We start from the raw sequence: 27,710 nt of genomic DNA, 5'->3' as shown, positions 1-27,710 counted from the left end.
ATTGGTTAAATAAATGACCAAAAAAAAAGCATTTCCAAAGGAAAATAGGCCCTCTACTTTCTCGGGAACTTGTTCAGTTGCTAAGTCATGTCTGGCTCTCTGCAACCCCACAGACTGCAGCACACCAGGCTTCCCTATCCTTCACCATCTCCTGGAATTTACTCAAACTCATGTCCATTGAGTCAGTGATGCCATCCAACCATCTCATCCTCTGAACCTTGAGTGATTCCAATTAATCACTGAATAAACTTCTCAGCCCAAGTTCAGTTCAGTTCAGTTCAGTCGCTCAGTTGTGTCCGACTCTTTGCGACCCCATGAATTGCAGCACGCCAGGCCTCCCTGTCCATCACCAACTCCCGGAGTTCACTCAAACTCATGCTCCCCTTAAAAAGGGAGCATCTGGAAAGGAACTGCTATCAAAACCACAGTATTGTATCCCTGGCCTGAATTCCAAAAGTGATGGTTATCCAGAGTATTGACAATTGAAATGCCTACAACTATCTAATAATTGCTTACTTCAGCTCATATCTATAATAACTAAAGGGCCCAGATGTTGTCTTACATATATGATACTGACCCAGAGCATTAATTGCAGTTTTTTCCTTAGATGAAACTTGTTTTAGAAGACTAGAGCTCCTTCTCACAGCTGGCTTCTGAAGTTTTGGGATACTAAAAATATCACTTTTATCCAGGGACTTTTTGAGGCCTGAAACATGCTTCAAGTCTTGTGGTTTAGACTTTGAGTCATGAATTTCAACTTTCTCTGAACTTTTCTTAAAGTTCATGCCATCCTTTGAATATGGTTCCTGGAATTCTATATCACTGCTATCAATCTCATCCTGGAATTTTCTTATTTGCAAAATATTTTTTGGTCTTTTAAATTCATAGTCATCATTCTCACTCATAATTTTATGATTTTGGAGGCTCTTTGTATTTGACTTTTGGAATAATGATGATTCAGACAGTCCAGAAGATAAAATGCTTTTCTTCCTATATTGTGGATAGCATCCTGACACATTTGATAACTTTCTTGAAGTAGCTTCATCCAAGGCTGTTCCTTCCATAATTGCTAAGCAAAAGAAACATCCATTAATTCATTTACCTGTACAATTTGTAAAGCCTTTTAAAAACAATACTTATGTCCTCATGAAAACTTTTCAAGACATTATCATTTGCTCAAATACATCAGATGAAGTTAATAACTAATACAGCTGATGACCAAAAGGTTAACTATTGACTAGGTTAAATATAATCTACTGGTTTAATATAGTTAAATACTTCCATCCAACACTATTCATAGCAACACTGAATCTAAAGCAAAAGCCTACTGAAGTACATGGTTCTCATTCCTTACTCTTTCCCAATTCAGAAAGATAATAGACTAATAAACCAATATAGATACAAATCCCTTAGTTACGAGGGTGCAGAAATATGAAGAAGTTGTAAAGGGAAATTTTTAAATATTTACAAAGTTAGAACACTTTATAAATAAAATGATACTCTCCTAAAGTAAGACAGTAAAATAATAACCCTCTTAAAAATTTGCAGCATTTGCAGGAGGTTAGTAACTTCATACATAAAATAAAGTTTTTATAAAAATATTAATATCCAAGTTGGGGCTTCATTTACAAAATCCATCCCATGGCTCAGAATAGTACCTTGCATTTGAATAACACATTTAAAAATATATCAAATGTTATAACACTTGACCCTCAAAATAATTCCATGAGAGCATCAAGTTCCTATAAAACCAAAGAAAACAAGAGACTTCTAATAGAGTAGCAGTACAATATTGATTATGAAGACATTTCATTTAGAGGAAAAAAAAAAGTTTCTTAGCTTAGGGTGTATTACAATGAACAACTGAAGGAAAGTGTTTGGATTTTAAGTGAAAAGTAAAAGTGAAGTCACTCAGTCGTGTCCGACTCTTAGCGATCCCATGGACTGTAGCCTACCAGGCTCCTCCATCCATGGGATTTCCCAGGCAACAGTACTGGAGTGGAGTGCCATTGTCTTCTCCTTTAAAAATTTAGAAACTTAAAATTATTTTATTATTATTATTATTTTATTATTATTTTTTTGTAATTGACATATAACATTTTATTAGTTTTATGTATAAAAAGTCTAGAAATCCTTGAAGATAAAGACATTGACCTCTAAGTGCTACCTCTCAAAAAGGAATAGGGTAAAAAAACAAAATCTTTGACATTTCTGCTATTGGCCAAGACATCATAATAGAAACTAACTTTACCCTCCAACTTTAAGCAACTGAAAAACTGGACAAGATATGTGAAAAAGAACAATTTTCAGACATCAGACAAGAGGTAGCATAGGACAGTAATCCTTTAAAGAAGGGTAACAAATGAGCTGAGCCCTACCACTGCACTAGCTTACTGTCTGGACAGTTTCCACAGCACAGGAAAGTAAAACCTAAATAGAGCCCACTGGTCTGAATGAGTAGAGAGAAGAGATTAGGAAGGCCAAAGAGGCTAGAATATGAGAGCAAAGAGAAAACAGAACTGCTGAGCTCTGGAGATCAGTGAAGGGGTCTGCTTGACACTTTGGCTGAGTACTGATCTGTACATACATGAGAGAGCATGACCTAATAACAAGGAAAGAATTACCATAAAATTATAGGTAGAACAATTCCTAAGAATAATTTATGATCTCACCAACCAAAGCAGAAGATCTTATAATATATGGGACATCTAGTAGAATCATCTGAAGAATGCTACCTTAGTAGTGGAGCTAAATTAGCATTAAAAGCTGCTCTGAGATCACCCTTAAAAAACTTTAGAAAACAAGCTTCCAAAGGACCTAACTGATTCCAAGTAACTCAACTGCATCAGGACAAAATCCAACACTATTTAAAGGAATGCTACAAAAGTCAGCAAATAACATAAACTTCACAATGTATCGTATCCCATCAAAAACTACTAGGCATCCAAAATAATAGGAAAATATAAGCCACAATGAGCAGAAAAATCAATTGATAGAAACTGGTTCAGAAATGGAAGAGCTCATAAAACTATCATACAAATACATTAACACAGTAATTATTAGCATATTTTATATATTCAAAAAAGTAGAGGAATATATTAGCAAGTTGCTTTTATTCTCTCTGTGTCCTTTGGCCACTTGGCCTTAGACATGGGCATTGATATAGAACTGTGTAGCAGAGTGTTGTTAAGTAAATCACTGTTTTCAGCTAGAGAAACAAAAATGAGAGCTCTCAGAGATTAAAAAGTACTAAATAGATTGTGGAGAGGGAGTATCTCAGGAAAATGATCTCATAAAGCTGCTTATAAACTCCTGCACTCACCCCTGATCTGCACATGCATGAATTTGGCCCTAAACAATACACCATGACTCTGAGAACTAAACTTCAGGATAGACCACTACCCAAGTTCCACTTTGGCTCTGGATGACACACAGATTTGAATAGCACTGCAAAGGCTATGAAAAACAAACTGATATTGAAACTGAAAAACACAGAAAATTAATTGAAATTTGTGGCCTAAACCAAATTGAGTCAAATTCCTGCCAAAACTAGATTTCAACATTTTCCATAGAATTTTCAAAGAATTTTAGACCCACAGTCTCACAACTTAATCTTCAAAATGTCCAAGATATAATTCAAAACCACTTCACATGTGAGGAACAAAGAAAATCTCAGTTTGCATGGGAAAAGACAAGCAACTGATGTCAAGACCAAGTTGAAAAAGACATTGAAATTGCCTTATAAAACCTTTCATGCAAGGAGCTCCCAGGTGGTCCAGGGGTTAAGAATCTGCCTTGCAATTCAGGGGACACAGGTTCAATCCCTGAGAACTAAGATCCCACATACACCAGAGCAACTAAGCCCAGGTACCACAACTACTGAGCCTAAGCATCATAATTAGAGAGCCCATGCACCACAATGAAAGATCCTGCATGATGCAATGAAGCTCCTGCATGCTGCAACTAAGACCCAACACAGCCAAATAAATAAATAAACTTCTAAGGATCTATTCAAAAAATGCTCCAAATTACAGTGAAAAAAAACCAACACTCAGAAAGATAGAAAGTCTCAGAAAACAAAAGATATAAAGAAGAACCAAATTTGGAAATTTAAAACTTAAAAATATAATAATTAAAGTAAAAAAAATTAATCAGATAGGTTCAACAACATAATGGAGATGTCAGAGGGATAGTTTATGAAACTGAAGGCACATTAGTTGAAATTATTCAATTTAAACAGTAGAGGTAAATAAGAATGAAAACAAGATTAACAAAGTGTCAAGGCTCTGTGTGACAACATCAAAGAGGGCTAACATTTGTGTCTTTGCAGTCTCAAGAAGGCAGGGGAGAAAATGTGGTGCAGAACAAATATTTGAAGTTACAATGACAGAAGACTGCAAGTTTGACAAGATAGATCCAAGAAGTTCAGTGAACCCCAAAAGGATAAACTCAAAAAAACACACTCCCAAAGCATCATAATCAAATGGCTAAAAACTAAAGAAAAAAGAAAGTATCTTGAAAGCAGTCAGAGAAAAACAGTGTATTTTATTATTTGGATAACATCAGGTTTCTTTTCAGAAACTGTGGAAGTCAAAAGTAAAAAGAACAACATTTTAAAATGTTAAAAGAAAATAACTGTCAACTCAGAATCCTATATCCAATAAAAATATCCTTCAGAAAGTAGAGAAAATAAAGATATTCTCAGATGAAGAAAAATAAAGCTAATTCATTTTTAGTAGATCTGCTCTTTTAAAAAAATGATTAAAAGAAGTTTTTCATACAGAAGCTTAATCCTTTGAAATTATTAAAAGCATGATATTCAAAAGACATGTAAGCAGTCAATATGAAAGAAGAAAAATATATAATGGCAAAAATTTGGTTAAATATGACTATTCCTCTCCTCTTGGTAGTTTAAAATATGTTTAATCATTGAAAGCGAAACATTATATTATCTGGTATGCTTTCCAAGAATGTAGTTGTAATACATAAGAAAAAATCAGAAGGTAAAAAGACCTACACATTGGTAAAATTTCTATATTTTACTTGAAAGTGGTAAAATATTTATTTCCATATACTTTAAGGTTAAATAAAGATACCCTGCTTATTTAACTTATATGCAGAGTACATCATGTGAAATGCCAGGCTGGATGAAGCACAAGCTGGAATCAGGACTGCCGGGAGAAATATCAATAATCTCAGATATGCACAGACACCACCCTTACGGCGAAAGCAAAGAACTAAAGAGCCTCTTGATGAAAGTGAAAAGGAAAGTGAAAAAGTTGGCTTAAAACTCAACATTCAGAAAACTAAGATCATGGCATCCAGTCCCATCACTTCATGGCAAATAGATGGGGAAATAATGGAAACAGTGACAGACTTTATTTTCTTGGGCTCCAAAATCACTGCAGCTGGTGATTGCAGCCATGAAATTAAAAGACGCTTGTTTCTTGGAAGAAAAGCAATGACCAACTTAGCAAGTTAAAAAGCAGAGACATTACTTTGCCAACAAAGGTCCATCTAGTCAAAGCTATGGTTTTCCCAGTAGTTAAGTATGGATGTGAGAGTTGGACTATAAAGAAAGCTGAGCACAGAAGAATTGATGCTTTTGAACTGTGGTGTTGGAGAAGACTCTTGAGGGTCCGTTGGACTGTAAGGAGATCCAACTAGTCAATCCTAAAGGAAATCAGTCCTGAATATTCATCGGAAGGACTGATGCTAAAGCTGAAACTCCAATAATTTGGCCACCTGATGCAAAGAACTGACTCATTGGAAAAGAGCCTAATGCTGGGAAAGATGAAGGCAGGAGGAGAAGGGGACAACAGAGGATGAGATGGTTGGATGGCATCACCGACTCGATGGACATGAGTTTGAGTAAGCTCCAGGAGTTGGTGGACAGGGAAGCCTGGCGTGCTGCAGTCCATGGGGTTGCAAAGAGTCGGACATGACTGAGGGACTGAACTGACTAAATTGAAGGTTAAATATGTATGTTATAATCCTTAGAATAATTGCTGAAAAATGCAGACATATGGTAAAAAAATATATAGGTAAATTTTTTTAAAGAATTTTTTAAAAACTTCCAAAAAAGAAGGTAGAAAAGGTTGGAAAAGAGAGGAAAAAATAGAAAAGAAATAACATGGTTACCTATATCTGATATAATTAATATATATATTTAATATATTTAATATATATAATTAATATATAATCTGATATAATTAATCACATTAAGTAAAAATGACCTGCTACTGCTAAGTCACTTCAGTCGTGTCCGACTCTGTGCGACCACATAGACGGCAACCCACCAAGCTCCCTCATCCCTGGGATTCTCCAGGCAAGAGTACTGGAGTGGGGTGCCATTGCCTTCTCCAAAAATGACCTAGACACTCCAATTAAAAAACAGGAATTAAAAGAATGAATATAAAAGCATCACCCAATTCTACAGGGTTTCTCTGATAGCTCAGTTGGTAAAGAATCCACCTACAATGCAGAATACCCCAGCTCAATTCCTGCATCAGGAAGATCTGCCGGAGAAGGGATAGGCTACCCATTCCAATATTCTTGAAATCCCTTGTGGCTCAGATGGTAAAGAATCCGCTTGCAATGCGGGAGACCTGGGTTCGATCCCTGGGTTGGGAAGATTCCCTGGAGAAGTGAAAGACTACCCACTCCAGTATTCTGGCCTGGAGAATTCCATGGATTGTATAGTCCATGGGGTTGCAAAGAGTCGGACACGACTGAGCAACTTTCACATTCACGTTCACCCAACCCTACGTGGTTTACAAAATACCTGAAATATGAGGACAGTTGTTGTTGCTAGTCACTAAGTCATGTCTGACTCTTTTGCAACCCCATGGACTAAAGACTGCCAGGCTCCTCTGTCCATGGGATTTCCAGCAAAGATATTGGAGTGGGTTGCCATTTTTTTCTCCAGGGGATGTTCCCGATCCAAGGATCAAACTCACATCTCCTGCTTGGTAGGTGGATTCTTTACCACTGAACCACCTGGGAAGCCCAGATATGATGATATAAGAAGGTAAAAAGAAAAGGATAGAAAATCTATACATGTAAACACTAATTAAAAGAAAGCTGAAGTAGTTTTATTAATATTTGAAAAAGTAAATTGCAGAGCAAAGAAAATTACCATTGATTGCATACACATTACATAATGATAAAAGAGCCAGTTTGCCAAGAAGATATAACTATCCTAAATGTGAATGAAACTAACAGAGCTTCAAGATGCATGAATCAAAGCCCAACAAAAATGAAAGGAGAAACAGACAAATCCACAATTATATATTTCAATACTATTCTCCTTTCACAGTAGTAGAACCAATAGAAAACCAGCAAAGATTCAGAAAAAATTATAAATGATGAGAATCATGCATGGGAGTGGGTATGTGATTATCAGTAGTATCTATGCAGGAAAAGAAAAATATATGTAAAACCAGAGACAAAACTAGAATTCAAAATAAACTTTGAAACTTTCAGGTAATGATGGCAAATTGAACAGCTTTCAAAAATTCCATTAAAATTATTCTTAAAATATCATAAATCCATAAGAAGAAGAACAGGAAAAGAAACAACTGCATGAATTTAGTAGATGGGAAAAGGCTGAATTCTAAACCAGAAGGAAAAAGCCAACAACCCAATTCATAACACAAAACCTCCTACATTAGTGGCATCTAGTTACTTCTGAAAGTGAAGGAAAGAGTAAAACTGAAAATAAAGGATTGTTTAAAAGTCTGTTTAAGCAGTAATCAGATACCTAGATAACCTTCACACACCCATATATTTTCTCATGGCCATGCACTGATCTCCCCTTCCAGCAGAAGACTAACAATTCACCAGAGAGGGTTAAACACAAGGTCTCTGGGTCAGGGAATACAAAACATAGAAGAGAGTAAGGGTATTATCTGGATAATGAAAAGGGAGGGTTACATGACAATTACCACTGAATAAAGAGAATTCCAGTTCTTTTGTCTCATTAAACACCTGAAACTCTGGCAAGATAACTTACAGCCTCCAAGAAGGAAACTAGAAGCTGATTCTCTGAAAACACTGACCATCTTGAAAGGAAAAACACCCTCAAGATGGTGATATCAAGGATCTTCGAGGCAAAATTCCAGCCAGATTGCCTATGGCATGATGCCCTGACCTCAGCAGTATTGGCATTTGGGGACACACGATTCCTCACTTTTGCCTGGGAAATCCCATGGACAGAGAAGCCTGGTAGGCTACAGTTGATGGGGTTGCAAAGAGTCGGACACGACTGAGCAACTTCACTTCACTTCAATTCCTTATTAAGAGGAGGAGAAGGGGATATCTAGAAGTGTGTGTAGGGACTTCCCTGAAGGTCCAGTGGACTTTGAAGACTTTGGAAGACTCTGAACTTCCAAAGCAGAGAGCATGGGTTCGATTGCTGATCAGGGAACTAGGATCCCACATGCCACACAGCCAAAAAAAAAAAAAAAAGAGTAAAAGTGCACACAAAGAATATCACCCACCATATCAGTAAACAAAAGATGTTGAGGCCATCAAGCCATCAGCCACTGCAGCCACCCCCATGGTGCATCTGAGTGGGTTCAGGATGGAGAAAAACAGAATATTGGCTCTACATAGTTAAAGTGCATGTCAAAGGAATAATTTCATTAAGCCCAGACTCTTGCATCTTCCCATACATAGAAAAGCAATAGACTCATTAACTTTAGATGTCTGGATTTTCTTTAATAAGCAGTAATGTTTTGATATTTGATTACATGAATTCTTTAGGAGTTTTGCAAAAACTCCTATATATCCTGGCTCCTCCCTTATCTCTTTGGAATAGTCCCTCAGAGCTTTCTGAAAGGCTGTATCCCAGGCTTAAGTCCTCATTAATGCCCCAAAGAAAACAAAATTCTCAACTTTTAGGTTGTGCTTTTTTTTTTTAAAGTCAACAAAAGCATCCTTGGCCTCTAATCACTTAATGCCAGTAATACATGTTTTAATGACCAAAAAGCATCTCCACATGTTGCCAAATGTTCCTGTGGGAGAGTGATAACCAAAATCACTTCTGGTTAAGAACCACTACTCTAGAGTGTTCAGTCCATGGTCAACTAGTTCCACTCCCAGTCTCAGAGTTTCCAAACAGCTTTTGAGTTCATTATTCTCAATCATAAGCAGACAACCAAAGATCACCAGACATTTGGAGAATGCCTCTAAAATGAAGGCCAAATAAGAGAAAAATAACTTGGAGAAAACACTATGAATGAAAAAGAAAAATTTTTAAACATCATCCTTAGCACAACAGAAGATATTATGTTCATGGAACAATAGGAATATCCATGTAACAAGAAGATGTTAAAAGAACATACTTTCAGAAGGGAAAAAAAATTCTTGGAAATCTTGAAAGTACAAATGAAAGCCTAAACACATGCGTTGGAAGATAAAGTTAAGTACATCTCACCAAAAAATGACAGAGAAAAAGGTTTTTTTAAAAAGAAAAAAAAAAAAGAGGAGAATCCATCCAGGATGTCAAGTATCTGAGTAATAAATGATTCAGAGAGGAAAGGAAATCATCAACAAATTGCTTAAATTTCTCAGAATCACATTATACTGTACCCAACACAATTGTTGCCAAAACAATCCATTTCAAGGCCCATAATCATGAAATTTCAGAACACTAAAGGTAAAGAAATTATTCTATAAAATTTCAAAGAAAAAAATCAGTTACATACAAAAAGTCAGGAATCAAAAGAATTGTGGATTTGACAGCAACACTGAAAACTGGAAAACAGAAAAATTCTAAGGAAATGTATTTCCAACCTAGAATTCTATATTAAACTGCCAATCAAACATGAGTACAGAATCTGATACAGGGAAAGAAGTGAAAATTCTTCTTCCAGAATGTTAATGAAGAAAGATTCAGGAATATAACTACACATAAAACTTTCAGTTCAGTTCAGTCACTCAGTCTTGTCCGACTCTTTGCAATCCCATGGACTGAAGCATGCCAGGCTTCCCTGTCTATCACCAACTCCTGGAGCTTGCTCAGACTCATGACCATCAAGTCTGTGATGCCATCCAACAATCTCATCCTCTGTTGTCCCCTTCCCCTCCCACCTTCAATTTTTCCCAGCATCAGGGTCTTTTCCAATGAGTCAGTTCTTTGCATCAGGTGATCAAGTACTGGAACTTCAGTTTCAGCATCAGTTCTTCCAATGAATATTCAGGACTGATTTCCTTTAGGATGGACTGGTTGGATCTCCTTGCAGTCCAAGGGACTCTCAAGAGTCTTCTCCAACACCACAGTTCAAAAGCATCAATTCTTTGGCGCTCAGCTTTCTTCATGGTCCAACTCTCACATACATACATGACTACTGGAAAAACCATAGCTTTAACTAGATGGACCATTGTCAGCAAAGTAATGTCTCTGCTTTTTAATATGCTGTCTAGGTTGGTCATCGGAGAAGGCAATGGCACCCCACTCCAGTACTCTTGCCTGGAAAATCCCATGGATGGAGGAGCCTGGTAGGCTGCAGTCCATTGGGTAGCGAAGAGTCAGATACGACTGAGCGGCTTCACTTCTACTTTTCACTTTCCTGCATTGGAGAAGGAAATGGCAACCCACTCCAGTGTTCTTGCTTGGAGAATCCCAGGGACGGGGGAGCCTGGTGGGCTGCCGTCTATGGGGTCGCACAGAGTTGGACACGACTGAAGCAACTTAGCAGCAGCAGCAGGTTGGTCATAGCTTTTCTTCCAAGGAACAAGCATCTTTTAATTTCATGGCTGCAGTCACCATCTACAGTGATTTTGGAGCCCAAGAAAATAAAGTCTGTCACTGTTTCCCCATTTATTTGCCATGAAGTGGTGGGACAAAATGCCATGATCTTCATTTTTTGAATGTTGAGTTTTAAGTCAATTTTTCAGTGTCATCTTTCACTTTCATCAAGAGGCTGTTTAGTTCCTCTTCACTTTCTGCCATAACCCTGGTGTCATCTGCACATCTGAGGTTACTGATATTTCTCCCGGCAGTCCTGATTCCAGATTGTGGTTCATCCAACCCAGCACTTTGCATGATATATTCTGCATATAAGTTAAATAAGCAGGGTGACAATATACAGCCTTGACACACTCCTTTCCCAATTTGGAACCAGTCTATTGTTCCATGTCCAGTTCTAACTGTTGCTTCTTTACCTGTATACAGATTTCTCAGGAGGCAGGTAAGATGGTCTGGTAATCCCGTCTCTTTAAGAATTTTCCACAATTTGTTGTGGTCCACACAGTCAAAGACTTTAGAGTAGTCAATGAAGCAGAAGTAGATGTTTTTTTCTGGAATTCTCTTGCTTTTTCTATGACCCAACAGATGTTGGCAATTTGATCTCTTGTTCTTCTGCCTTTTCTAAATCCAGCTTGAACATCTGGAAGTTCTCAGTTCACGTACTATTGAAGCCTTGCTTGGAGAATTTTCAGCATTACTTTGCTAGTGTGTGAGATGAGTGCAATTGTGAGGTAGTTAGAACATTCTTTGGCATTGCCTTTCTTTGGGATTGGAATGCAAACTGGTCTTTTCCAGCCCTGTGGCCACTGCTGAGTTTTCCAAATGTGCTGACATATTGAATGCAGCACTTTAACAGCATCATCTATTAGGATTTGAAATAGCTCAGCTCAACTGGAATGCCATCACCTCCACTAGCTTTGTTCATAGTGATGCTTCCTAAGGCCCACTTGACTTTGCACTCCAGGCTGTCTGGATCTAGATGAACAATTGCCCATTCGTGGTTATCTGGGTTATGAAGATCTTTTTCGCAGAGTTCTTCTGTGTATTCTTCCCACCTCTTCTTAATAGGTTCAGGAAGAGTAGGTGGATGTGGTGCAGACAGGGAAAATGAAACAGAACTAAATTCTTATTTTCAATAGTAAAACCAAATGAGGCTCTGTGGGCCCCCCAGGCATGGAAGTCCTTGTGTCCCCGGTTTCTCACAGGCAAAATTCCAGCCTCCATGACCTACCCTGAAACCTAGACAGTGTATTAAAAAGCAGAGACATTACTTTGCTGACAAAGGTCTGTATAGTCTAAGCTATGGTTTTTCCAGTAATCATGTACAGATGTGAGAGCCAGGGATAAAAAAGGCTAAGTGCCAAAGAATTGATGCCTTCAAACTGTGATGCTGGAAAAGACTCTTGAGAGTCTCTTGGACAGCAAGGAGATCCAACCAGTCAATCCTAAAGAAAATCAACCTTGAATATTCATTGGAAGAACTGATGCTAAAGCTGAAGCTCCAGTACTTGGTCACCTGATGCAAAAGCACTGACTCATTGGAGAAGACCCTGATGCTGGGAAAGATTGAAGGCAGGAGGAGAAGGGGACAACAGAGGATGAGATTGTTGGATGGCATCATGGACTTGATGGACATGAGTTTGAGCAAACTCTGGGAGATGGTGAAGGACATGGAAGCCTGGTATGCTGCAGTTCATGGGGTTGCAAAGAGTTGGACATGACTGAGCGACTGAACAACAACAATCAAGGGAGAAGCAGCCAAGTAACTATCAGAGGCAAGACTAAAGGGATCATAGAAACTAATCAAGATAGGAGACCAACCACCTGAGACAAGGTTACTGGAGTGCAAGCCCCGCTGGTGTTCGTTGCTCAGTCGCTAAGTCCAGGCCTCCCTGGACTTAGAGAGTTTGAGAGTTTGCTCAAACTCATGTCCATTGAGTCAGTGATGCCATCCAACCATCTCATCCTCTGTCATCCCCCTCTCCTCCTGCCCTCAATCTTTGCCAGCATCAGGGTGTTTTCCAATGAGTCGGCTCTTTGCATCAGGTGGCCAAAGTACTAGAACTTCAGCTTTACCATCAGTCCGTCCAATGAATATTCAGGACTGATTTCCTTATGATTGACTGGTTTGATCTCCTTGCTGTCCAAGGGACTCTCAAGAGTCTTCTCCAGCACCACAATTTGAAAGCATCTATACACACCCTAATTTTGTCAGAGACCCTACTCCTGGACCATTATTATAAAAGCCCTGACCAAACTCCCCTGGGTTGGGACACATAGTTTTTCAGGACAGGAGTCCACTGTGTTCCCCTTTTGCCTGACAAATCAATAAAGCTTTCTTTTCTGCTTCACTCAATACTCTGTTTCTGAGATTCAATCCAGCATGGGTGCAGAGAAGCCAAGCTTTCAGCATCAATAGTAGGAAGTTTACTTTGTCTACCTAAAATTTTATAAATTAACAAGTAGCAATATAAACATGCTATTTTCAGTCATGAAGATAAATATCAAGTAATCAGCTAAAACATTTGAAATTTTTGCCTCTGGAGAAGCTGAGAGGAGGATTAGGCAAGAGGCTGCTTTTTTTTTCTAGCAAGCTTTATAGAGCTATATAATCCTTAAAATTATGTACATAGATAATCTTGATCAAATGACATTTGGACAAATGAGACAAAGAGTAAAGAATAATAATGTATTTGATGCTTTTGAACTGTGGCGTTGGAGAAGACTCTTGAGAGTCCCTTGGACTGCAAGGAGATCCAACCAGTCCATCCTAAGAGATCAGTCCTGGGTGTTCATTGGAGGGACTGATGTTGAAGCTGAAACTCCAAGACTTTGGCCACCTGCTGTGGAGAGCTGACTCATCTGAAAAGATCCTGATGCTGGGAAAGATTGAGGGCAGGAGGAGAAGGGGACGACAGAGGATGAGATGGTTGGATGGCATCACCAACACAATGGACATGGGTTTGGGTAGACTCCAGGAGTTGGTGATGGACAGGGAGGCCTGCCGTACTGCAGTTCATGGCGTAGCAAAGAGTCGGACACGAGCGAGTGACTGAACTGAACTGAACAGGAAAACATCAAAAACAATGCACTTAATGAAGAAAAACTAAACAATGAGTGATAGAGAAAAACATACTATGGTTTTTTAAACAGTCAATGTCAGGATGTCAGAATGACCACAAATTGCAAATTAAATATTCCCTTTTTTTAGTATTACTACTTTGACTGCAGCCTTGAAATTAAAAGACGCTTACTCCTTGGAAGAAAAGTTATGACCAACCTAGATAGCATATTCAAAAGCAGAGACATTACTTTGCCAACAAAGGTCTGTCTAGTCAAAGCTATGGTTTTTCCTGTGGTCATGTATGGATGTGAGAGTTGGACTGTGAAGAAGGCTGAGCGCCGAAGAATTGATGCTTTTGAACTGTGGTACTGGAGAAGACTCTTGAGAGTCCCTTGGACTGCAAGGAGATCCAACCAGTCCATCCTAAAGGAGATCAGTCCTGGGTGTTCATTGGAAGGACTGATGCTGAAGCTGAAACTCCAGTACTTTGGCCACCTTGTGCAAAGAGTTGACTCTTTGGAAAAGACTCTGATGCTGGGAGGGATTGGGGGCAGGAGGAGAAGGGGACGACAGAAGATGAGATGGCTGGATGGCATCACTGACTCAATGGACGTGAGTCTGAGTGAACTCCGGGAGTCGGTGATGGACAGGGAGGCCTGGCGTGCTGTGATTCATGGGGTCGCAAAGAGTTGGACACGACTGAGTGACTGAACTGAACTGAACTTTGTTTTAAAGTTGACTATGTTACAAAAGATAAAAACAGAAAAATTATGAGATTGCAATATTATATAATTATGTGAAAATGTTAAGTCACACAGTAGTGTGTCCACGGAATTCTTCAAGCAAGAATAGAATGGGTAGCCAATTTCTTCTCCAGGGGATCTTCCTGACCCAGGGATTGACTCTGGGTCTCCTGCCTTGTAAGCAGATTCTTTATCATCTGAGCCATCAGGGAATATAATTATAATATTGATTATTAGGTATATTCAGGGTATGCAGATGGTGACTGCAGCCATGAAATTAAAAGACGCTTACTCTTTGGAAGGAAAGTTATGACCAACCTAGATAGCATATTGAAAAGCAGAGACATTACTTTGCCAACAAAGGTCCGTCTAGTCAAGGCTATGGTTTTTCCAGTAGTCATGTATGGATGTGAGAGTTGGACTGTGAAGAAGGCTGAGCGCCAAAGAATTGATGCTTTTGAACTGTGGTGTTGGAGAAGACTCTTGAGAGTCCCTTGGACTGCAAGGAGATCCAACGAGCCCATTCTGAAGGAGATCAGCCCTGGGATTTCTTTGGAAGAAATGATGCTGAAGCTGAAACTCCAGTACTTTGGCCACCTCATGCAAAGAGTTGACTCATCGGAAAAGACTCTGATGCTGGGAGGGATTGGGGGCAGGAGGAGAAGGGGACGACAGAGGATGAGATGGCTGGATGGCATCACTGACTCAATGGACATGAGTCTGAGTGAATTCCGGGAGTTGGTGATGGACAGGGAGGCCTGGCGTGCTGCGATTCATGGGGTCACAAAGAGTCAGACACAACTGAGTGACTGAACTAAACTGAACTGACTGATATTAAATTTTTATCTCCCTGATTTAAGAGAGTAAAGAGTTTAAAGAAGTCTTTCAAAACTCATATAATAAAATCTATAAATTAGTACTTAAAGATAATTTATAAACAAAACTTGCTATAGCAACAAGAGATCACTTACAAATATTCTCATACTCTTGCTGTAGTTCATCCAAAGTAAATATGATATCCCCAATATCCACCATTTGATTACCTGTAATATAAAGAATTCCTTAGTTTAGATACTGTATTTCCTTTTGAACACAATACAGCTGCTATCCTATTCTAAAATTACAACACCGCATAAATATGTGCAAATAGGAACGAAGGACCAGCTATTATGGGCTTTGAACAATATCTGGAATTATGAATTAGTAATTCAGTATACACTGAAACATAAGACTTCATTAGTATGACAAAATGAAGAAATCTTGTTCTTCCTGACTGGGGGAGATGGAATATGGAGTGAGAATTATTAATTCTTTCAACATTGTTTCAGCAGTTAATATCTGCCATATTCACTGTGTTACATACTGAGGATACAATATTGAGCAAAAGTAGACATGATATCTGCTCTCCTGGTGCTTAACTAGTCTTAATTAATACACAAACCTTAATCAAACAGTTTAAAATATAAATTGCAACTGAGATCAATCCTGTGAAAGTCTACAATATGAGAATATGACCTACTCAGAGAGGTCAGGGAAACATCTCTAAAAAACAGAGTGTAGTTTAGATTTAAAGTATTAAGAAGGACCCTGAGGAAACCATAATTTAAAAAGATATATGTACCCCAATGTTCATTGCAGCATCATTTACAATAGTAGCTAAAACATGGAAACAACCTGGATATCCATCGACAGATGAACAGATAAAGAAGTTGTGGTACATACACACAATGGAATATTACTCAGCTATTAAAAGGAATGTACTTGTGTTGGCTCACATGACATGGACAAATCTAGAGCCCATTATATAAAATGAAGTAAGTCAGAAAGAGAAAAACAAATATCATATACTAACACACATAAATGGAATCTAGAAAGATGGTACTGATGAACGTATACGCAGGGTAGCGGTGGAGATGCAGACACAGAGAACAGACTTGTGGACGTGGGGTGAAAGAAAGGGTGGGACAAATGGACAGAGTAGCATGGAAACATTACCATATGTAAAACAGATAGCCAGTGGGAATTTGCTGTATGACTCAGGGAGCTCAAACCTGTGCTCTGTGACAACCTAGAGAGGTGGGGTGGGGTGGGAGGTGGGAGGGATGTTCACAGGGAGTAGACATATGTACACTTATGGCTGATTCATGTTGATGTATGGCAGGAACCAACACAATATTATAAAGCAATTATCCTTCAATTAAAAATAAATAAAATTTTTTAAAATAAATAAATAATTCCCTGATAGCTCAGTTGGTAAAGAATCCGCCTGCAATGCAGGAGACCACAGTTTGATTCCTGGGTCGGGAAGATCCGCTGGAGAAGGGATAGGTTACCCAATACCAGTATTCTTGGCCTTCCCTTGTGGCTCAGCTGGTAAAGAATCTGCCTGCAGTGCGGGAGACCTGGGTTCAATCCCTGGATTGGGTTGATTCCCTGGAGAAGGGAAAGGCTACCCACTCCAGTATTCTGGGCTGGAGAATTTCATGGATTGTATAGTCCATGGGGTCACAAAGAGTCAGACATGACTGAGCGACTTTCACTTTCACTTTTCACATATAAGCAGGAATAACTAGGAGGAGAGGAATATTCCAGGAAAATAACAGAATATGTGTAATGGCTGTGGCAGGAGGAGAGCAGTATAAGGTTGAAACTCTAAAAAGGCACAGACAGTAAGGGAGAATGTGGTCTGAGATAAAGCTAAGATCCAGGTAAAGGCCAGGCTTTGCAAAGTCTTGTACATTAAAGAGGTATTATTAGATTTTATACAAAGAAGGTAACATAAACAGATGTTTCTTTTGAAAAGATCTTTCTGGCTACAGTGTAAAGGGAGATTAAGACTAGATATGGGTGAAAGTGAAAAGTGAAAGTCACTCAGTCATGTCCAACTCTTTGTGACTCCATGGAATTCTCCAGGCCAGAATACTGGAGTAGGTAACCTTTCCCTTCTCCAGGAGAGCATCCGAACCCAGGGATCAAGGTCTCCCAGGTCTCTCACGTTGCAGGCAGATTCTTTACCAGCTGAGCCACAAGGGAAGGCCAAGAATACTGGAGTGGGTAGCCTGTCCCTTCTCCAGGGGATCTTCTAGACCCAGGAATTGAACCAGGGTCTCCTGCATTGCAGGCAGCTTCTTTACCAACTGAGCTATCAGGGAAGCCCAGATATGGGTAACTTGTTAGAATATGGGTAGACTTGCAATTGTCCTAAGGAAAAATGTAGTAATGCTGGAAAACAGAAAGATTTAAGAGATATGTAGGATTTTAAAATAATAGTACTTCGTAATGATTTCACCAGGAAAACACAGAGAACATAGCTGTCAAGGATGATTCTTAGGTTTCTGCTTCACATTTCTTGAGCCTGTTCTAGGTGCCAAACAGTGACAAATTTTTATATCTATATCCTACAATAATCCTATGAAAGTAGTATTATTTGTCTAACCCATGGTTCCAAATAAAGAGGGTGATCTAGAAGCCCAAATTAGAATTCCATAAGCCAAAAAGCAAGGCACTGCAGTCGTTTCATATATGATTTCTGTTGCTCCTGGTTAAAGCATGCCCTGAAGGCTATTTAATAATACGAGTTGAGATTAGTCTTTAAAATTCCTATTTATATACATCTTCACGTTCCAATACATATAACTCTCCACTCGTGTCTACTACCCAAGAGCCCACCATAAATGACTACCTACTGAAACTGCATGCAGCCTGCTTCTACCTCCAGACTACACTTCACCAACTAAAGGCCCACCATAAAGCCACCACTACCAAACGACAAAATCCATTAGAATCCCACCAGAAAGGGTGCCATGTCTGATGATTTTCCTGCCACATTTACACAAACTGCTCCCTCAGTCTAAAAAGTTTCACCCTCTACCACCATCTGCAACTAACTCCTACAAATCCTTCAACATTTAGCTCAGACATCACCTCCTCTAATAATCTTTCTCTAGTGCTTCCAATATGCATATATACACTCTATAATAGTATTTGCTACATATATTATCATAATTTTCAGTTTATTTGCCTTTTCTACATCAGAATGTGAGCTCCTTCAGAACAATAAATATGTTTTATTCATCTGTGTATCTATCACCTACCAGTTTCAGGCACAGTAGATATTAAATGACTATCTGACTCATTAAATGAATGGATAAATCAATTAATCAATTACTAATCAATCCATTATTATAGGACATCTCTTGGTCACATGTAAACACCTAATATAAAATATATGCTAAAGATCGTGTTTAAAGAGAATGTAATTGTACAGCACAGGAAGATTTTGTAATCAAAGCTACAAAACAAAGTTGGAAATTTAAGAAATTTAGCTCTCCTAACTTGTGGAGTCAATGCTCTTGATACCACAGAAACTACCTCTCCACAAAGACAAGAAATGACTATTGGAAAAGAGAGATAACATTGAAAAGAAAAAAATTCCATTTTTCTCTTATATTTTTGCCAAACATACCAAAATACAACAATTAGAAATTTCTCACTTAATTTTTCTAGACTACCTTTTATCATAGACACCAGTAAGCAGTGTCATGGCAAAGGGCAAGAATCAAGTAGGAAAAGGAGAAGTAAAGGATGAATCAGAAAAATTGGTAGCCAAGAAAGAAATACGTATACATCAATTCAAATAACTCACTGTTGATATCAGCATATTTTATCACTTCCTGCAAAGTTTCAGGGACTACCAAGATATCCATGCTATCCAACACTTTATCCACTTCAGAAACTGGAACTCGACCACATTTTATCCTGTGAAAAATCTTCAAGGCATTCTGAAATGCTGCAAAAGTACAATAAACAAAGAAATTACTGTACAATGACAATCAACATCTTTCCCTGGAAGAGCAGATTTGATCTGGGAAAAATAAATTTAAGGATTTCTAAAAATTTACCTGCAAGTACGCATTTGCCCAATTCTAGCCATATTCTTAGCCTAAAATGTAATGTTTGCTGTTATACTATTATACTGCTAAAATAATATTATCAATAATAACTGGTTTTTATTGAATGCTGTCTATGTGCCAGGAACTGTGCTGAAAATTATGGGCTATATAATTCCATTATCACAATCGGCCTATAAAATAAAATTTTTCATTATCCCTACATTACAGATAAGGAAACTAAAGCTCAGAAAGTCCCTTTTGATTGTACTTTAAGTATATGGAAAAGCCAGAATTCTAATCCAAAATGTTTGCTCTTAATCATCATATTATACGCACCTCTTAGTTAAAACTTTTAGCTATAACAATTTCTTACCAGTGGTATAATCTACAATAGCAAAACACCTTGATCCAAAACTGGGGGCAGTTATTAATTACTTTAAAGTGTAATTTAGGAAAGATATTGTAAAAGAGATAAGAATGGTGTAAATACAGAATTTTTCTTCAGATTTTTTATATACTACACAGAATTTGACAATGGTTTAACCACAATTAAAATGTCTATTTATCCATAGAAATCTCTTAACTGTCCTTGATATCAAAAGTGAACTGGGAAGAACATGGTTAAAAGAAAGTAAACATAATAATGAAGAGAATTTCGCCCCAAAAGAAGGCTTCCTTAAAACCTAAACAGTTAAGTTCAGTTCAGTCGCTCAGTCGCGTCCGACTCTTTGCGATCCCATGAATCGCAGCACGCCAGGCCTCCCTGTCCATCACCAACTCCCGGAGTTCACTCAAACTCATGTGCATCGAGTCGGTGATGCCATCCAGCCATCTCATCTTCTGTCATCCCCTTCTCCTCCTGCCCCCAATCTCTCCTAGCATCAGGGTCTTTTCCAATGAGTCAACTCTTCGCATGAGGTGGCCAAAGTATTGGAGTTTCAGCTTCAGCATCAGTCCTTCCAATGAACACCCAGGACTGATCTCCTTTAGGATGGACTAGTTGGATCTCCTTGCAGTCCAAGGGACTCTCAAGAGTCTTCTCCAACACCACAGTTCAAAAGCATCAATTCTTCGGCACTCAGCTTTCTTCACAGTCCAACTCTCACACCCATACATGACTACTGGAAAAACCATAGCCTTGACTAGATGGACGTTTGTTGGCAAAGGAATGTCCCTGCTTTGCAATATGCTATCTAGGTTGGTCATAACTTTCCTTCCAAGGAGTAAGCGTCTTTTAATTTCATAGCTGCAATCACTATCTGTAGTGATTTTGGAGCCCAAAAAAATAAAGTCTGACACTGTTTCCATTGTTTCCCCATCTATTTCCCACAAAGTGATGGGACCAGATGCCATGATCTTAGTTTTCTGAATGTTGAGCTTTAAGCCAACATTTTTCACTCTCCTCTTTCAGCAAGAGGCTTTTTAGTTCCTCTTCACTTTCTGCCATAAGGGTGGTGTCATCTGCATATCTGACGTTATTGATATTTCTCCCGGCAATCTTGATTCCAGCTTGTGCTTCTTCCAGTCCAGCATTTCTCATGATGTACTCTGCATATAAGTTAAATAAGCAGGGTAACAATATACAGCCTTGATGTACTCCTTTTCCTATTTGGAACCAGTCTGTTGTTCCATGTCCAGTTCTAACTGTTGCTTCCTGACCTGCATACAGGTATCTCAAGAGGCAGGTCAGGTGGTCTAGTATTCCCATCTCTTTTCAGAATCTTCCAGTTTATTGTGATCCACACAGTCAAAGGCTTTGGCATAGTCAATAAAGCAGAAGTAGATGGTTTTCTGGAACTCTCTTGCTTTTTCCATGATCCAGCAGATATTGGCGATTTGACCTCTGGTTCCTCTGCCTTTTCTAAAACCAGCTTGAACATCTGGAAGTTCATGGTTCATGTATTGCTGAAGCCTGGCTTGGAGAATTTTGAGCATTACTTTACTAGCGTGTGAGGTGAGTGCAATTGTGTGGCAGTTTGAGCATTCTTTGGCATTGCCTTTCTTTGGGATTGGAATGAAAACTGACCTTGTCCAGTCCTGTGGCCACTGCTGAGTTTTCCAAATTTGCTGGCATATTGAGTGAAGCACTTTCACAGCATCATCTTCCAGGATTTGAAATAGCTCAAATGGAATTCCATCACCTCCTCTAGCTTTGTTCGTAGTGATGCTTCCCAAGGCCCACTTGACCTCACATTCCAGGATGTCTGGCTCTAGGTGAGTGATCACACCATCATGATTATCTGGGTTGTGAAGATCTTTTTTGTACAGTTCTTCTGTGTATTCTTGCCACCTCTTCTTAATATCTTCTGCTTCTGTTAGGTCCCTACCATTTCTGTCCTTTATCAAGCCCATATTGCATGAAATGTTCCCTTGGTATCTCTAATTTTCTTGAAGAGATCTCTAGTCTTTCCCATTCTGTTGTTTTCCTCTATTTCCTTGCATTGATCCTAAACAATTATCTGTATCCAAATGCTACATTTAACATATTTAAGTGTAACTTAGACCACTATATCCCTTAATTTACCTTGATAAGGAAACACAATTCAAATAATTCCAGAGGGCAAACCATTTTGTAGTCAGACTAGATTTCCCTGGAATTCAGCATATAGTAAACATAATGATCTACAAGTCTTTAGATAAGCACAGTAGAAGAGGAAGAACTGACACTATTCATTCAACAAGTAGTTATTAGTCAAGTGAGCAAAAACAGCAGAGGAAAGAGAACTAGATGGCAGAGGAGTAGGTGGACCGTGGAGTACACCTCTCTCCAAGGATACATCAGGAATACACCTTCAGACATAGAAGTGCATGCAGAACTCCAGCTGAGAACCGACAGGAGTACCTGACCAGTGGAAAAGAATATATAGAACCATGCAAAACTCGATAGGATGAAGGATCTAGGGGGAAAAACAGGAGTGTTAGCAGGACTGGACCTGCCCTTCAGCAGGTCGGTGAACTGAAGCAGGGGTCTGATCCCTACAGTGGGGCAACCGTCTGAGTCAGAGAAGAAACATTTAAGGCTGAGAGTGAAACAGCTGATCAGTGACAGCCTAAACAGAATGAGAATCAGATGGTCCTTGCCACAGCCATACACACCCCAGGCAGGAACGCTGGTCTCCTGGAAGGCGCAGCAGCTGGGAGCTGGAGTTTAGGGATTGTGGAGCAATCCCAGGGCGAGGGCTGCTACCGACTTCTGAGAGATAGATTGAGGGGATGTGAGGGAGATGGTGGTGGGAAATGCCAGTGAAGGAAAGCGAGGCAACCATGGAAGCAACACAATACACCTGAATCACGTGTAGTGGGTGGAGCCATCACCATCGCCTCTCTCCCCACACAGGCCAGCATTGGCCCCTGAACAACAGAGAGGCTGGCCCATCAAATGCCTAATGCACTGAACTACAGAGTAGGAGCCCACCCAGGGTGCCCCTTTAAGTGCCTGACACACCTATCTACAGAGTAGGACCCCAGCCAGGGGTACCCCTCTATTTGCCTGACACGCCAAACAACAGAGAAGGACTGACTCCAGGCAAAGGAGCCCGCTAAGTGTCTAAATGGGGGTAGCTACAGAGAAAGACTAGCCAAAAAGGCCTTCTGATTGCCAGCTACAAGAGGCTTTGGAAAAAAAAAAAAGACTCTGATAGGGCCGTAACTCCTGTGGCAGAGGCAGTCTGTGTCCCTGCACACTTGGTGCTGCCAGGGTCCCCACAAGCCAAGCAGCTGCGCCACCTTCACACTCAAGTCTCACTGGGGCAGAGCTACCATGGGCAAAAAAAAAGTCTTGCATCTATGCACACAGGGTCGCTTTGGTCATGTCTGACTCTTTGCAACCCTGTAGACTGTGGCCTGCCAGGCTTCTCTATCAGAGAGGGGGTTCTCCAGGCAAGAATACTGCAGCATATTGGCCAATACTGGTTGCCATACCCTTCTAGAGCACTATATTTCCTGCTGCCCTAGCCACCAACCCCCCTGAGTACCTAGTGCTGCCAGAATTCCTGTGACCCAAGCAGTTGCACCACTTCCACACCTGGCCCTCACAGGGGAAAACCCAAGCCCTCCAGGGTAGCCTCAGGAGCTAAACCCCAGTGGATGACCCACATGTAGAGGTGGAAATAAAACCACAATTGAAACCCAGAGGCAGTATGGCTAAGGAATAAGACCCCAAACTTTCCCACCATCTGTACAAGCTGCAGATTAAATCTACAAGATCAACTAAGCAGACTCTGTGTCAGTGGAATATATAAAAGGCCACTGAGAGCTCCCATTAAAAAAAAATGCACTGGTTCTGATAGCTGTGGACACTGGAGGCAAGAACACACAGGAGTAGGACCAGATTAGAATCTGAGGGGTCCCCACTGCTGGTCCAGAGATCAGTAGTGTTGGTGGGCATCCTAGGGAGGTAAGGTAGACTGTGATTCCCAGCCAGGGAAAGGACTCTCGACAGCAGTGGCTCAAGAAAAACATTTATTATTCTTATTTTTTTACTTTTTCTGTAGATACTTGCGGATTTTGTTGTGGTTTTTTTTTTTTTTTTTCCTTTTTTCCTTCCTCTGTTGTAGTTATTGGTTTTATTGGCACTAAGAAATCCAATTAAGCTTTTGAGCTTTTTTTTCTCGGTCTCATTTTCTATTGTTGTCATAAACCTCTGCCTCTACATTGGGCTTTTGCAGTTCTGTGGAGTTTTCCTCCTTTTTTTTTTTTTTGTTTTCTCCTTATTTTTAATGTTTTAAACCTATTTTTATTTTTTCTACATATATTCCTTTGTTTGCTTTTCCTACTGTTTTATCCCTTTGCAGTTACTCTTTAACGTATATATATATCTTCTTCATCTACTTCTATTTAACTTTGCATATCTATTCTTTCTTTCTTTCTTTTCTTTCTCTCCTTCCCTCTCAACATATTTGTTAGTTTTATTTTCATTGCTTTATTCCCTAATTGGCACCTTGCTTTAGTTTTGTTTTCCAGTTTGTGCTTTAATTAGTTTTGTTCTGGTAGACATAATTTTTGTTTTCCTTTGTTTGCCAGGTCAATCTATTGTACTTTATTTTTGTTGGACTGTTTTGATTTTGCTTATGGGTGTATATGTATATGTGTATATTCAGTCACACATTCTATTGTTGTTATAAACTTCTGCTTCTACATTGGGCTTTTGCAGTTCTGTGGAGTTTTCCTCTTTTCTTCTGTTTTTTTTTTTTTTCTTTTTTATATTTTTAATTTTTAAAAAACCTATTATATTTTTCTACATTTACTCCTTTGTTTGCCTTCCCTATTGTTTTTTCCCCTTGCAGTTAATCTTTAATGTGTGTAAATCTTCTTCATCTACCTCTATTTAACTTTGTATATCTATTATTTCTTTCTTTTCTTTCTTTCCTTTTCTCCCAATATATTTGTTCATTTTGTTTTCATTGCTTTATTCTCCACTTGGCACCTTGTTTTAGTTTTGTTTTCCAATTTGTACTTTAGTTTTGTTCTTAACTGGTAAATATAATTTTTTATTTCCTTTGTTCACCAGATCAGTCTACTGTACTTTATTTTTGTTGGACTGTTTTCACTTTGCTCATGGGTGTATATGTATATGTGTATATTCCATTATTTTAGTTATTATTTGCCTGATTTTGTAACTGATATTTGTCTGGGGTTCATCTTTGGTTTCTTGTTTTTGGATATTTGCTTTAATCTCACCTCATGCATTTGTGGAATCTTCATTCCTGACCACAGATCAAGCCCTGGGCCTTTGGAGTAAGAGCACTGACTCCAAGACCTAGACTACCTGAGAACTAACCCTAGGGAGTATCAAATAGTGAGAACTCACACAAAGGAAACCACTGGAATACAAGACCTGGCATCACCCAACCACCAGTAGCACCCTGTGCAGGACGCCTCATCTAAACAACAAACAAAACAAAAATACAAACCCAATCATCAGCAGACAGGATTACCACCTTACTTAGCCTTGCCCATTAGAGGAAAAACAAACAAACAAACAAAAACTCAGCACAAATCTCACCCTATAGAAGCTCACAGAAACCACAGGACCAGTCTTAGGAGTGCAGAAACCAAAAGGAAGAATTCAACCTTCTTCAAGGAAAAAATTCAACTTCCCTTGAAGCCTGGGAAAGGAGACCTCAAACACAATAACCTAAACTAATAATAATAATAATGAAAAGGCAGAGAAATATGGCACAAATAAAAGAACAAACTAGAAGCACTGAAGTCCAAATAAATGAGGAAATAGGCACACTACCTGAAAAAGAATTCAGAATAATGATAGTAAAGATGTTCAAAAACCTTGAAAACAAAATGGAGAAATTGCAAGAATCAATTAACAAAGATCTAGAATTAAACAATAAACATATAGAGACAAACAACACAATTACTGAAATTAAAAATACTCTGGAAGGAATCAATAGCAGAATATCTGAAGCAAAATGAATCAGTGAGCTGGAAGATGAAATGGTGGAAATAACTTCTGAAGAACAGAATAAAGTAAAAAGAATGAAAAGAGCCAAGGACAGTCTCAGAGACTTCTGGGAACATATCAAATGCACCAACATACAAATTATAGGGGTCCCAGAAGAAGAAGAGAAAAAAAAAGGTATGAGAAAATTTTTGATGAGATTACAGTTGAAAACTTCCCCAACGTGGAAAAGAAAATAGTCAATGAAGTCCAAGAGGCACAAAGAGTCCCATACAGAATAAACCCAAGGAAAAACACACCAAGACACATACTAATCAAACTAACAAAAAATAAACACAAAGAAAGAATATTAAAAGCAGCAAGGGAGTAGCAACAAGTAACATAAAAGGGAAACCCCATACACTTAACAGCTGATCTTTCAGCAGAAACTCTGCAGGCCAGAAGGGAATGGCAGGATATATTAAAGTACTAAAAGGGAAAAATCTACAATCAAGATTACTGTACCCAGCAAGAATCTCATTCAAAATTAATGGAGAAATAAAAAGCTTTTCAGACAAGCAAAAGTTAAGAGAATTCAGTACCACCAAACTGGCTTTACAACAAATGTTAAAGGGACTTATATAGTCAAGAAATACAACAGGGGAAAAGAAAAGATCTATAAAATCAACTCCAAACAATTAAGAAAATGGCAATAGGAACATATATATCAATAATTACTTTAAATGTAAATGGATTAAATGCTCCAGCCAAAAGACACAGACTGGCTGAATGTATACGAAAACAAGACCAATATCTATGCTGTCTACAAGAAACCCACTTCAGACCTAAAGACACATATAGACTGAAAGTAAGAGGATGGAAAAATATATTCCATGCAAATGAGAAGCAAAAGAAAGCTGGAGTAGCAATCCTCATATCAGAAAAAAATACACCTTAAAATAAAGAAGATTACAAGAGATAAGGAAGGACACTACATAATGATCAAGGGATCAATCCAGGAGGAAGACATAACAATTGAAAATATCTATGCACCCAACATAGAGGCACCTCAATACATAAGACAAACACTAACAGACATAAAAGGAGAAACTGACAGTAACATAATAATAGTAGGAGACTTGAACACCCCACTCACACCAATGGACAGATCATCAAAACAGAAAATTAATAAGGAAACACAAGTCTTAAATGATACATTAGATGAGATGGATCTCATTGACATCTTCAAGACATTCCATCCAAATGCAGAAGAATACACTTTCTTCTCAAGAGCACATGGAACATTCTCTAGGATAGACCACATCTTGGGTCACAAATCAAACCTCAGTAAATTTAAGAAAATTGAAATTGTATCAAGCATCTTCTCTGACCACAATGCTATGAGACTGGATATTAATTACAAGAAAAAAAAAGTGTAAGAAACAAAAACACATGGAGATTAAACAACACGTTTCTAAATAACAAACAGTTTACTGAAGAAATCAAAAGGGAAATCAAAAAATTTCTAGAAACAAATGACAATGAAAACACAATTCAAAACCTATGGGATGCAGCAAACGCAGTTCTAAGAGGGAAGTTTATAGCAACACAATCCTACTTCAAGAAACAAGAAAAACATCAAATAGACAACCTAACTTTACACCTAAAACAACTGGAAAAAGAAGAAGAACAACAACAAAAAAACATAATTAGTAGAAGAAAAGAAATCATAAAGATCCAAGCAGAAATAAATGAAAAAGAAATGAAAGAAACAATAGTACAGATTAATAAAAGTAAAAGCTGGTTCTTCGAGAAGATAAACAAAATTGACAAACCTTTAGTCAGACTCATCAAGAAAGAAATA

At 38.6% G+C, this 27,710-nt stretch overlaps 1 protein-coding gene across 1 annotated transcript in view; it reads right to left on the bottom strand.

Moving 5' to 3' along the window:
* EFCAB13 (EF-hand calcium binding domain 13) overlaps positions 1 to 27,710 on the bottom strand; it is a 210,438-nt gene that overhangs the window by 142,942 nt on the left and 39,786 nt on the right. The window contains exons 8-10 of the mRNA XM_059878370.1: positions 19,206 to 19,349; positions 15,532 to 15,603; positions 578 to 1,069 (exon numbers count right to left, since the gene is read on the bottom strand). Of these exons, the coding sequence (XP_059734353.1) occupies positions 578 to 1,069; positions 15,532 to 15,603; positions 19,206 to 19,349 (708 nt within the window). The remainder of the gene's footprint in view (positions 1 to 577; positions 1,070 to 15,531; positions 15,604 to 19,205; positions 19,350 to 27,710) is intronic.

Source organism: Bos taurus, chromosome 19, assembly GCF_002263795.3.
Source record: "Bos taurus isolate L1 Dominette 01449 registration number 42190680 breed Hereford chromosome 19, ARS-UCD2.0, whole genome shotgun sequence".
Lineage (NCBI taxonomy): Eukaryota > Metazoa > Chordata > Mammalia > Artiodactyla > Bovidae > Bos > Bos taurus.
This window is presented reverse-complemented; position numbering and strand designations above follow the sequence as displayed.